The sequence below is a fragment of the Phaenicophaeus curvirostris genome, chromosome 22 (genome assembly GCF_032191515.1).
Source record: "Phaenicophaeus curvirostris isolate KB17595 chromosome 22, BPBGC_Pcur_1.0, whole genome shotgun sequence".
NCBI classification, from domain to species: domain Eukaryota; kingdom Metazoa; phylum Chordata; class Aves; order Cuculiformes; family Cuculidae; genus Phaenicophaeus; species Phaenicophaeus curvirostris.
In genome coordinates, this window is record NC_091413.1 from 4,517,514 (window position 1) to 4,530,631 (window position 13,118).

Here is a 13,118-nt window from a genome sequence, read left to right on the forward strand (position 1 = left end):
AGTGCTACATGTCCTCCTTCAATAATAAGTAGCCATAAAGCCCTCTCATCTTTGGCCACCCTACAGCCTCCTTCCTGAATTCTTTTGAGACAAAAAGGTGTTTTGCGGCAGACTCCGGAATTTAATGAATGTATATCCCATACTTCTGTAGCATTTTGCATATCCAAAGTACTCTACAAATATTAACTGACTAAGCTAGTGACACCTCTTGTGGAATGGCAAGATTATAAGATTAATTTACTGTGCTTTTAATTACATTTAATCTTCTTGGTTAGACTCCTACATTCCTCAAACAGTTTGTAAACTCCAAATATCAGTGGGAAACTGAGAGAATACCATACCATCCCCGTTTTAGATGGGGAAACTGAGTCAGATGTATGAAGGGCAGTTTGATCTGAGATCATTCAGACTTGCAGTCATATAGATATCAAACTATAACCATGCTGTGCCATACTGTCAATGTAACGTACTGATGTTTATAGCATTTTCAGTAAAATTACTTGAAGTGTTTTTGTGTTTGTCCTCTCCAGGCCCCAGCTGCTCGACAGGGTGGGAGGTTAAGCTAGCTTTATTCAGTAAAATCGATGCAAACCGTCTGAGTAAACGGAGGGGCAGCTTGGCCTCTCCAGTTTTAGCATGAATCCCTTCTTACAGCATCTCCCCCAGCCCGTCTTCCTTTTCATGTAGCATTTAAAAGGTTAGTTGCTCAGAGGTACAGAGAGGAATAGCAGAGTATCATTTCTCCTGCTTTTCAAGTAACCAGGAGAATGCAGCTGTTAAACTCAGAAATATAAAATACATGTTTAAAAGATGACTCTGTATGTGTTTAAAAAAGAGAGCGAGAGAGGATTCAAGGGAACCAAAAAATAGCAGCTTCCATTACTGTAATTAAATGGCAGCATTTAACCTATCAGGCCGTTGCGTGGATGTGAGAGACGAGCAGGGAGCTGCATTTGAAATGATCACTGTCTTCCTTGGGGGATAGAGTAGTTAAATAATTTGTTTGTGAGGTGTGAGTTCAGTGTCGGGTAAAGCGAGTGCCTGCGTGTGCGTGTCTCGAGCTCGGGATGGCTGTGTTTGCTGAGAACACCCTGGAGGTCGCTATTGACTGGCACGTGCCCTGTCACTAGGAGCACGAGCTGCTCCTGCCCATTTGTCTGGTTATCTGCAGAGTCAGGGCCTAACGTGGCCCCGGAGGTGGCATCATAAAAGGAGAGCTGCTTTCACGCTAGGCCACCTGAGACAGGCAGGAGTAGCAGTGAAAGAAAACCAAGGAGGAAAAGGGAGAAGAAAAGAATTAGAGTCTTTTAGTGAACTTCACCTGCTGCAGTGGGTTGTTCTATCTGGTTGTTCGACTTGTTGCTCTGGGGTGGGAGTTCTGCGTCATCCCTGGGGGACCAAGGGTGAAGCTGCTGCTCAGGGGTTTGTCCCTTCAACAGCACCAAAATCAGTCGCTGCCCCTGCAATAGTGTTGCCCCTCTGCCTGGTGTGATTCCTGTGCTTCGAAACTGTAGCGTGCAAAATGATGTGGGGAGAGAGCGTCTGCAAAGTGCGTCCTTGGCACTTTATCGCTGACCCCAGCTCTGGGAAAAGTTCTTCGAGCACTCCCCTACAGTGGTACCAATTCAGCTTTTGGTATCCCAGGAAGGAGACATGTTCTTCTGTATTTTATTCTTCCCATTTTATTCAGTCCCTTTTCATTTGTGAGGTGATTGTTTTGTGTAGGGGAGATTTCCTGGTCCTGAACTCCAAGAGAAATCCTTATACAGTATGAGTTGATACCAGTAGGAAGTTTTTCAGCTGCCTCACCTACTGAGATCTGACTTGTGTTATGTTGCAGCAACATGCCCATAAACGTCCCTTAATCTTCACTCCAGTTTCTGTGTGAATTCTGTGTAGCCACTCCCATTTTAACTCCTGGACTGGAACTTCCGTGAGGTGCTAGGAAACACCAGTCAGTGTTCAAAAAAAGAGGTGTTTCAGTATTTCTGTTCTGAACATTCAACCGCAGCGGATAGATTTTGAGGATGACATTTGGCCAAAACGAGACCAGAGAAAGCAGTGTATTTTAGCACCCAGTCAAAGCAAAAGTGTGAATTTGAGTCATTGTGTAGTTCGGTGAGAGTTAGAAACCTGGACTTACTTCCAATGATGATCTACAAGCAAAAAAGGAAAAACGTATATAACATATGTGTAGATTCTCAAACCTGTCTGTTAGGGTTTGTACCTGATAATTGGCAGTGTGAGTCTTCAATGTTTCCAAAGGATATTGTGAGATGTTATTCCTGTTTTACAGATGTAGAAACTGAGGCAGATGGAGGTTAAATGACCTCCACAAGGTCAATAGCAAGGCTGGGAATAGAACCCAAGTGTGGAGAAGCTTTTTATTATACTAATAAGGAAACTCTGGAGGTGTGTTTGGCATGGTAATCGGAACCCTAGAGAACAGGAGGCAGTTAGATGTTCTGTGCATGTCCCGAGGGAGCAATGATGAAACTCCTTTTCTACCTTACCACTCCAGATCTCCGTGTGTGGTCACACCATAGTTTTTCCACCACTTAACCTCGTTATTTTTAGTATCGTTAGCATTAGTCGTCCTTTGGACACTTAATCCAGACTCCTCCAATTTTCTCCAGAACTCTGCAGAGCTGTTGAAGGCACATGGAAGAAAAAAACTAACAATAAACAAAGCAAAAGATGAAAAATGATCTTTTGAATCTTCTGCTATTTTGTTGATTTGTCCCCTAATGCTTTTTGTCTTCGCTCTTCTTTTATCACAAAGGGCCCTGCTTGAATCTTGGTTTCTTAAAAGTTCATTTGCTATTGTTTCTTTCTTCTCCACCCAAGATTAACATCCTGTGTGATGACATCGATGGTTGTTGTCTAAATGGATGCGTTGTAACCAACAAAACTGTGAAGGGTGGGTGGAGAAATATTTATACAGTTGTGTTAAAACTTACAAAGTAGGTTTGCCTTTTAAACAGAAGGTATTTCAACACTGTTATTGGCAGCATCAGCCTTTAATTTTACAGGTGGCTAGCTTTGTAGTAGCATTCTGCAAACAATATTTTAATGGCATGTAAAAAAATTTCTTTAAAACAAAAGAAAGAAGAACGAGGGTGATTTATAATCTGTAATGAATACTTGCTGACATGTCTTTTTATAATACTGTATTAGCATCTCTGGCTTTCTGGGGGAGGTACAAACCAGATTAACCTGAAACATTTGTTCCATAATAATCAATGTTTTAAAAATTTGAGGAAAGTTTTGATACTGAAGTTCACTTCTGACGTTTTTGAAGTGCCGTGTACCAAACTGTTCTACTTTTGGAAATGCACTTGTAGAAGATAATGTCCTCTCACCTTTATAGGATGTTTTTGTTACATTTCCCAGTTTAATAGAAAGAAAATTTCATAGGCCTGCTGTGTACTCTGGGTAAGTTCCTTCCTTTATGAGTACAGTGTTTTCTTTCCACCCTGTCTTTCCTTGCCATACAATGTGGGATGCTTTGAGTCTCACTGCCTTTGGCTCTGTTTCTGCACAGTACCTGGCATAATACGTGCACAGTGAATGCTTTTTGGGGTCACTACGGAGTCTTATAATGCCAGTAATGTGGATTAGGAACCATCACCATGAGACTTTTTCTTTGCAGGAATAACAGCAAGCATTTACATATCACAGGTTAGGTACACTTGAAAACTTACCTGCTTAGTGTATCTAACTTGTTTTGCAAGTTGTCAGTAATGGTAATAAATGATGACAGCACCATGGTTACTGGAGTAGCGTCTCTTCCACTATCTGGATTTTCTGCCGTATACAGGCTTCTTATAAACAAATGTCAGAACCTTGTCTGTGTTCTATTCCTGATAAACTACTGCAGAATTGGCATCTTGGTCTTCAGACTCCAAGGTAGATACTAATATGAAATAATTTCAAATATGCAGAGGTTTTGGTTCTCTGTGTAGTGTTCTTGCCTCATGTACTGGCTGAATTGGATGTCCTGTGTTCCAGCATTGACTTCCAGCTGTAGTCACATGCAGTGTCTCTTCAGCAGTAGTGATGCAGTCAGCAGGTGGACTTCTCTACCCTTGTCCACTTGAAGGAGGCTTTCTGTCTGGTGCAGTTCTACTTGCACGGTAATAGAAAGGAGAAGCTGAAGGGAAGAGACCTAACAACTCTAATAGGCAGATCTTCAGAAGAAGGTACCTGGAATTGAAGTGTGTCAGTATTCTATGCATATGTTTGTCGTGTAGGAATTTAACAGGGCTTTGGGACAAAACTTCTGGTCCTGTAGTTCAGGTTACAGAGGACTTCTGGGCATGTCTTGCTTGATTCAGAGTCACGTCACTGTCTGCCTTTTACATAATTTGAACTTTCTGCGAAGCAAAAATTGTGCCTGTTGAATTACACTGCCTGCTACCTGAAGATTTGACGTAGATCAGTTAAAAAATGAGGCATCCAAATCCTGCTAACATTGTGACAACGCTGCATCTAACAGGACTTTAGCATTTCAGAATCCTGAGTTGGAGCCCCATTATCCAGCCACTTGGTCCTGCATGTTGTTCCTTGTATTCTCCTCTTAGTGCTTTGGCCCCGAAATATATAACTTAGTATTTGGAGCTTTTGCTTAAGGTATCCTTTCCATTTTTTTCTGCATGGAACAGAGATACCATACTTGATGTAAGCAAGGAGCTTACTTAACAATAGAAGAGGAAGACCTGACCTTTCTTACTACAAGTGAAACTGAATTTTCCCTGCCTTGAAACTACAGTGAATACATTTTGCGCTGACTTATAATGCTGTGATTTATGCTGTGATATGCTTTGTGATATTACAATGTCCTTTTTGCCTTTGTGTTTGATTTTTTTCCCCTCTAATAATTTTTAGGGGGTATGTTGGCAGGGAACAGGGGTTTTTACCCAAAATACTCATAGGAGAAGGAGGCGTTCTCCCGGCTGTCTGGTGCCTTGGAGAAGGATTCCTATGCACTTTCTCTCCTCCCATTAATCTTACTGCAATTTTTTTTTCTTTATCTTTCCTGCTTGGTTTGAAATAGTATTAACAAGGGAGATATTTTTAAATAGAAAACAACTGGAAGGAAACATATTTCTCTTTCCCTCTCTCATGTGCATACGCACACGTGTTAAAACACAAACGTGAATGAGTGACCAGAGGCAACTTTTTCATTTTACATTTTGAGCTTCTTATATATAGAAAACTGAGAAGAAAAGTTGTAGCACTTGTTCCTGTTTTTTTCCATTCCAAGACATGCTAAGCAAATCGCTTGCCCTTTATTATTCAGAGTGAAAATACTTTGATCCAGTTTTCTGAAGACAATACTCATTTCATAAGAATATTTAATCAGTAGAAAATAGGGAGGATTTAGTTTGTTTGTTTAGTATTTAACCAAGTGAATAAGGCAGATTAGGGGAAGGGGGGGGACTGGACCCATAAACAAGGTGATATATAATATTTTTTTTCGTTCTCCTTTTAAATAAATACCGATCAGCTTTATGTTCAGAGACAATAGGAGCCGTTGGCTTAAATTTGCAGTTTACTGTATTTATGGCTGTAATATCAAGGTGCTGCCGTCGTAATTTCATGCCCCAATGAGAAGAGCAAGGTCGAAGCAAATGCTTCCATCGGCATCTGCTAACACACTAACTCATAAACAAGGCCCGGCTGGATCAGGTGGCACGGAATAATACAGGCTAATGAAATACAGCACAGCTTTCCATTACTGTTAGTTTTTACAGTGTCGTCATTACGTGTAATTTATGTTTAAAAAATTCAATTTTATACAAGGCTCTGGGAAATAGGGGTCTGCAGGTCACCCGACGACTTTTAACGGCTCTGAGAGTCCTTATTGCACTCTACTGTTCCAACAAAATGTTAATAATAAATAAAAAAAAAAAAAGATCCCCTTTTACTTTTTCTCTGGTTTGCATATCTTGCTCTGTCTTTTTAATTACAAGTGGCTAAGGGGAGTTTGGGGCTGTAGATGATGTCAGGAGTTATCCCCTTTACTGATGCTTCCAGAGCGGGGTTACTATCTGCTTGCTTTCCTTTTGTCTGTCTATCAATCACCTGGGGTCCTGTAAATGGAGTAAACACAGCTGAGGAGAGGGAGATACTTAACAACCTCTCTCCCAAACCCTCACCCTCTGACATTGCCCTCCTCTCCTCCATTACACTTCATTTTATTATAGACTCCAAAAAGCTTGGCCGGGAAGAGAAACTGCTGCCAGACTTACTTATTTATTTATATTTGTTATGCCAAAATACTTTTTATTTTAACCTTTTCCTTCCTGGTTGCCTCCCTGTAGTTCTGAGCATTGTACTGTCAGTAAGGTTTTCCTTCCTTATTTTAGTGCCGTGCAACGGAGGTTGGAGCACCTTTATCAGCTCTGATTGCTGCTCAGCCGCCCTGATGGGTTAGAGTATGTAATGTTTCTTAAAGATTGCAATTGCATAATTAACAGTCTTGCAGATGAATAAAGCTGTGAGAATTCAAAGCCCTTTCAGTAACTTTTCAAATGACTTTGATTCCTGCGTTTTTCAGGCTCGGAGTTGAGCCCAGTCCATTTCCCTTTGATCTCTGGGTTCCTTTACACAAAGTTGGAGCTGGAAGTGCAGCAGCAGGATGTTTACATTCAAATACCGCGTGTTAATATAAGTGAAGGGTAAAAAAAGTCAGAGTAATGTTTCTGAGGCCTTAGGTTTGCGTAAAGATGTTGGGTTGGGCTCACCCTGGACCATGGTGCGTGAAAGAAACTGGATCGGGGCACTGTGCCTTTTTGACCTCAGCTAAGCACAGAGGAGGATACAGGACAAACATTTGGTAAAAGCATCACCCTGCACTGCGTGTAACTGACTGAACAGGTGGAATCATTAGTCTGGATCAGATCCCAGAAGGTTTTTATGATGATTCTTTTAAAATGTGGCTACGTTCTTTCTGAGCAGAGTTGACTTCACGGCTTCCAGGAACCGGAATGTAATGTCATTTCAGGGTGTCTACCAGGAGAGCTTCCTTTTAGACGTATGATACCATTTCTTTATTTTGAGTAGTCATATGGTATGTTGTAGCGGAACACGTTGTTCAGTTCCGTTTTGTTTTATTCTGTGTGCGTGTGTGAGGAAAACAACAACAGGTCTCATCCCCAGCCAGCCCCCCTCCTCTGCCTTCTGTCCCTGCCACAGGCGAGGTGTGATGACTGCTCCTGGAGCTCCATCACAGCAGTAGTAAAGCTGGCTTTGGAAACCCATGAAAGGAGCCTGATTCTTTCCACCACACTTCCCTATTATGGCAGAATTCTTAATTTCTTCCTAACTGGGAATTTTCTCCCTAAAACTAATGTTGCCTTCAAGTTGTGAAAATGTTGAGTGAATTACTGGATTGGGCAATGCAAGGAGAAATGTGATGAGAAAAAGATATGCTCAGAGGATGGGATAGGAAAAGGGTTGGCAGAGAAGAAGGCTTTAGTGGCTCATGTAGTTAAGCTGGATGAATTTATGGTAAAACAACAGACTGGGACTCACATCTGCCAATATTCTCTGTCAGAGGTTCAGTTCTGACTTTGCAGCTCTTCTCACATCTGTATGTTCCCTTCCTGATCTGTTAAACGTGGTACTCAGGATCACAGAATCACTTGGTTGGAAAAGACCTCCAGGATCATCGAGTCCAACCATACCTACCAACCATGTCCCTGAGCACCCCGTCCACCTGACTCTTAAATACCTCCAGGGTTGATGACTCCACCACCTCCCTGGGCAGCCTGTTCCAAAGCTCAATGACCCTTTCTATGAAAAATCTTTTTCTGATGTCCAGCCTGAACCTCCCCTGGTGGAGCTTGAGGCCATTACCCCTTGTCCTGTCCCCTGTCACTTGGGAGAAGAGCCCAGCTCCCTCCTCTCCACAACCTCCTTTCAGGGAGTTGGAGAGAGCAATGAGGTCTCCCCTCAGTCTCCTCTTCTCCAGGCTAAACACCCCCAGCTCTCTCAGCTGCTCCTCATAAGACTTATTCTCCATCCCAATACTCTCTACTTCAGAATGGTGGTATGAGGAACAGTATTTTGATGTTGAGTTCCTTACATTAAATAGTAGCAGATACTATAGAAAGCCCTAAACATACAGTCAAGTCTTAAAGTTCTTGGACAAAGAGGCTTTCTATTCAATATCCAAGGTGCAACCATCAAGAGATGTTTGTGACAACCCCTTTTATTCTCTGACTTGTACTGATTCTGTTTGCCTTCAATTTACAGAGGCAGAGTGATCCCTGAAAACTGAGTAGCAGCAGGGATAATCATAGAAGAGGGTCAGCAAGAACCTCTGAGTGCCAAACAGTCATGGGTGCTGGATTATTCGAATCAACACCCTGAAGCTTGAAAAGGAAATTTTAAGGCTTTCTGAAAATTATGACTGATTCTTTGCAATGGCTGTGGAGCTGTAGAGGAATGAAATGGGTGGTTGGGGGAAGGGAATAGGTTTGCATTCTGTAGGGCTACGAAGACAGTTTCCGTGCATCCTTCTCCTCTGCTCAGTCCTTGCTCAGTACCCTCTGCGGTTAGATTATTCCTTGCAGATAGCAATCAACTGGAAGGAAGTGTGTGTCTAATTTGCATGAGATTATTTAAAACAAAAAAAAAGGTCTGCATTAGTCAGGGTGATGGTAAACAACGCAAAGAGATGCCTTTTATAATATAGCCGTGGCTCAGCTTTCAAAGCCAAATATAATTCACTTGCAATTGGCAGTTTCCTTTATTGTTCCATTTAACCTTTTGCATTCTGCATGGTCTTGATCTCCCTGGAACTCCAGAAGAACCAAAATATGTGTTTTCCAGAGTGTTGAGAAGCTGGATTTAGAGGAATTCTTCTGTTAAACTGAGGTGATTTTCTTGACATGCCTATTTGAAAGTTATATTGGACACAAAGCTCCAGTTTTCGTGGCACTGCTTTTGCATTCAAAGGGAGCAGTATTATTTTTTGGTTACCAGCTTCCTGCTAGATTAGAACAATGAATGGACCGTAGGTACTTTTTTGTATAATGCAGCAATAGGAGGACTGTTGTAAAACAGAGCAAGGTGAGATATTTGAACTGATGACACTTCGATCTGGTTTAGAAATTCCCCCTTTTCTATGTAATTATTATGTCGAGGTTGAATAATTTGTGGCATGGAAAACTCGTACTGTGTGCATACATGTGTATGCGTGGTGAATCTGAAAAAAAAATTCAGATTGATGAGCTTGTTATAATTGCCTGAGGGCAGACCTAGAATATCGTGTGTGTTTTTGTTAGTGTGTGTGAAAAACGACAACCGTGAAGACAGGTAGATTTCTGAATCCACGGATGGCTGGTCGCAGTGCAGGCTTACTCCATGTATATGCTTGAGGAGTCAGCTCCGGGAGGGTATTCCCTTGATGCGTGGGGGCCAGGATGACAGGGCCTTAAAAACATCTTGATCAGATGAATAAAAAGGAGCCGTTCCAAGGTGAGGACGCTCTCAGTCTTCTCTGATAATTAAGAAGGCATGGAGTTGTGGTGTTTTTTTACATAATGCCACGAGTATCGTGAAGAAGACCGTCTCAAACGCAAAATGTTTCCAAGCATTCTGTCATTCACACCAGCTTTTTCTTCACAGTGCAGCAGGGTTTTCATGGAACTAGTGATACTTGAATGTGTTGCTAGTTTGCAAGATCTAAATAATCCTAGAAGTGCATTTTATCTGCAAAAGATTTTAGTTGGTTTTTTTCTCCAATGGGTTGAGAATTGAAGGGGCAGTACGGTTAGCAAACAATAAGCATGCTCTTTTTGTAGAGTGAAGTACAGATCCGCTGTAACTTTTGTGTGTTTCTAAGTGTTAAATATTATCAGATTTTCTCTTTGCATGGAAATAGAACAAAATTCCCAGTTCTATTGGAAGCCACATTTGCAGCCATGAGGTAATATTGTCTCCATCTTTTTGAAATTCCATAGTTGCTAGTGATCTGCAGCGTTGGCATCTGTTTGTGCTTTATCCTGCGTTGGATAACTAGGAGCTGGTTCAAATAAGTGTCTTTTGGATTAGGACTTTGCTTTTAACATGGATTAAGCTCCCATGTGAGGACAGGCTGAGAGAGTTGAGGTTGTTCAGGCAGGAGAAGGCTGCGGGGAGACCTTAGAGCAGCCTCCATTACTGAAGGGGGCTCCAGAAAAGCTAGGGAGGGCTTTTTATCAAAGAGTGCAGGAGTAAGATGAAGAGGAACAGTTTTGAGCTGAAAGAGGGGAGCTTGAGATGAGATCTTCTTAGGGAGAAGTGTTTTCCTGTGACAGTGGTGAGGCACTGGCCCAGGTTGCTCAGAGAAGTCATGGAAGCTGCATCTCTGGAGGTGTTCAAGGCCAGGTTGGATGGGGCATTGAGCCTCCTGATCCAGTGGGAGGTGTCCCTGCCCAAGGCAGGGAGGTGGAACTGGATGGGCTTTGAGGTCCTTTCTAACCCAAACCATTCTGTGATTCTATGATTTTGAATGGAGAGGATGGAGAGAAATTTTCCCCCATTTCTCTGCCAGTGCTGTCACATTCTTCACTGTGCTCGGTCCCTACAACTGTGTGAGAATAAAGTGGTCTGTGTCTTCTCTTCTAAATCTCTTTCCTTAAATCTACATTCTCGCTTCCAACCTTTCTTAATGTTTTTGCATGCATACTGCATGTATAGTGATAAAAAGGTCCTGAGTCACTTCACATGTTCCTCATAGCAGGGACGCTGGCTTTCCATTTGCTTCTGTGCAGGGGGATAACAAAAATAATACACAGCTGTCCAGGCCCCAGATCATGTTTGCCATCTGAGTTCTAAATTCTGTTTCTGGAGGATGTTTTCTGTGGTTGGAAAAAATAATCCAGCTGTGCTTCCTTCTTCACAGATGCTGGCCATCGTGAAACCTTTAGCTGCTTTTCTTCCCTGCCTTGTCGGCCAAATCCTTTCCATATGCTGTGGCCGATTACAGATGGTCATCTTGGCATTTCCTGATGGCAGGAGCAATCGCACCAGCGTGTGCCATGTGTGCAGTGTTACAACAGCTCTGCGTGAAATAAAACCCAGGCTGCCTTAAGGCAACCGAATCCTGCAGCGACAGGCTGTAGGGCAACGCTAAGCTGAAAGTTTGGGCTTGGCCTTGTTTTGATCTGTTTTGTTATAGTTTTATTTTCTCCTTGCATTCTGTGTCCCATTCATACTAATCACAGTCAGTCCTGATTTTTTTTCTTTTTATTTCTGCATTTGTCATAAAATAAAGCAAATTATTCCCGTCTTCGGAAACGATCTAGACTAATTAGTCGTCTAACCCAATAATTAGTTTTTTGTTTCTCTGTCTGTTTTCATGCATTATTGTTAGTTTTTTCCCCTCTTTTTTTTTTTTACACCATTACAGATTAAAATGAGCCACATTTGCTGTTGATGGTATCTTTTTTTCGGGGGAAGAATGGAGAATTGCAATAGAAAGCTACTTCAAAAGCAGCAATAAACTCAAGGATAAATTAAGGAAATTGAATGAGCCACATTTGGAAGCAGCATTGAGGCTAATATTCTGTCGCTTAAGGTTAAATTGCAACAGAGGAAGAAAGAGGGAGACATTCCAGTGAATCCAAAATTGGGGAGGCATTACTGCTCAAGTCAGTGCCAAAATTCTTTGCAGCTTGAAAGGGTTCTGCCTGGCTTGAGAATTTAATTATGCGTGCATCAAGTGGGTAAAGGTGCTAAACTGATTTCATTTCCTCTGCTCCCCCAGGCCTGACAGATGAAGAGATTGACCTGGCTTTCCAGCAGTCGGGCACAAGCACGGATGAGCCACAGTCCACAGGTCCTTCAACACAGCTCGTGCCTATTCAGCCCTCTCACCCTGTGGTGTATAGTAAGTAACACTTTGAAAAACATCTGGTCCTGGTGCTTTCAGCAATGATTTCTGCAGTGATTTCACAGATTTCTGCACCATATCCTAGATTTCAATTCAACTAATGCCACAACATTTGTTAGAATTGGGCACCAAGTGTTACTTTGAATGCACTTAATAGTTGTTGATGCCTGTGACAAGATCATATTACACAAAGAAAATGAGATACAAATGATCATCATCTACAAACAAACATCATACACACTAGCCTGTGACACCTCTTGACCTGAAGGTGCAGAGTCGATGCAGATTAGATTTTGATCCACTATAAGGACTTGAAAGCATTTAGTCAACACAGGACTCAGTCTTCCCTTCTAAAACTTAATGCCATGCTTCCCTTCATCAGTCGGGTTTGATAGAGCTGATAGCTTCTTGGATAGAAGGTGCTATAAAAGTTCAACACTACTACATCTTTAGTTATTGCAATAGTAGACTGATAAACTGTTGGACGTCACAAAATTTTGTATTTTAGATAGAGGACTTACTTTCTTAACTAGTCAGGCAACCCGTCAGCTCATAGAATATCTCAACTTGGAAGGGACCTCTAAGGATATTTGCATCCAGCTCCCTGCTCCTCGAAGGGCTACCTAAAGTTAAACCATATCACTCAGAGTGTCATCCAGACACTCCTTGAACTCTGACAGTTTCTGCCTTGAACAGTTACTTGGAAGAGGTGTATTTTTAGCATGAGCAGCAAGCTAAAATAAAGTCATCAGAACTGACTCTGTGACCACTTGTGTGTGAGTTTAAGGTCTGGCACAGTAGACCCCCCAGTATGTATGAGTTTTAAGAGTGCTATGAAGTAAAAAATATTAAAAAACAGTTAGTAAGGATCCTTAATTTTAAGAAGCTTTCTTTCTGTCTTCAATCTTAAATAATCTGAGGGATGGCAGTGGTAATTCTGTGTGCACTGTGTGGATGTGATTGTATGATTTTGTGCAGAAAATACGCTCTCAAAGAATTTTTGAAGTCCCAACATAATCTGTGTAGACTCAAAATTTACATATATATTTGCATTTTAAAACAAACCTCTCAAAAAAGTATCTAAGCTCAAAACAATAAAAACCAAAGTACACGCCATTAAAAATCCATCAAAAGAAGCTGTTCAGCTCACGTGTGTGTCTGGCAGTTTGAAAAGCACTTCGCTTACCTGCCAAGTCTTAACAATAGGATTTTGGTACTGCTCCTAAACAGT

At 41.7% G+C, this 13,118-nt stretch overlaps 1 protein-coding gene across 1 annotated transcript in view; it reads left to right on the forward strand.

Moving 5' to 3' along the window:
• The window catches only part of PEX14 (peroxisomal biogenesis factor 14), a 71,828-nt gene that overhangs the window by 44,494 nt on the left and 14,216 nt on the right, over window positions 1-13,118 (forward strand). Inside the window, exon 4 of the mRNA XM_069874697.1 lies at window positions 11,762-11,884. Coding sequence (XP_069730798.1) covers window positions 11,762-11,884 — 123 coding nt within the window. The remainder of the gene's footprint in view (window positions 1-11,761; window positions 11,885-13,118) is intronic.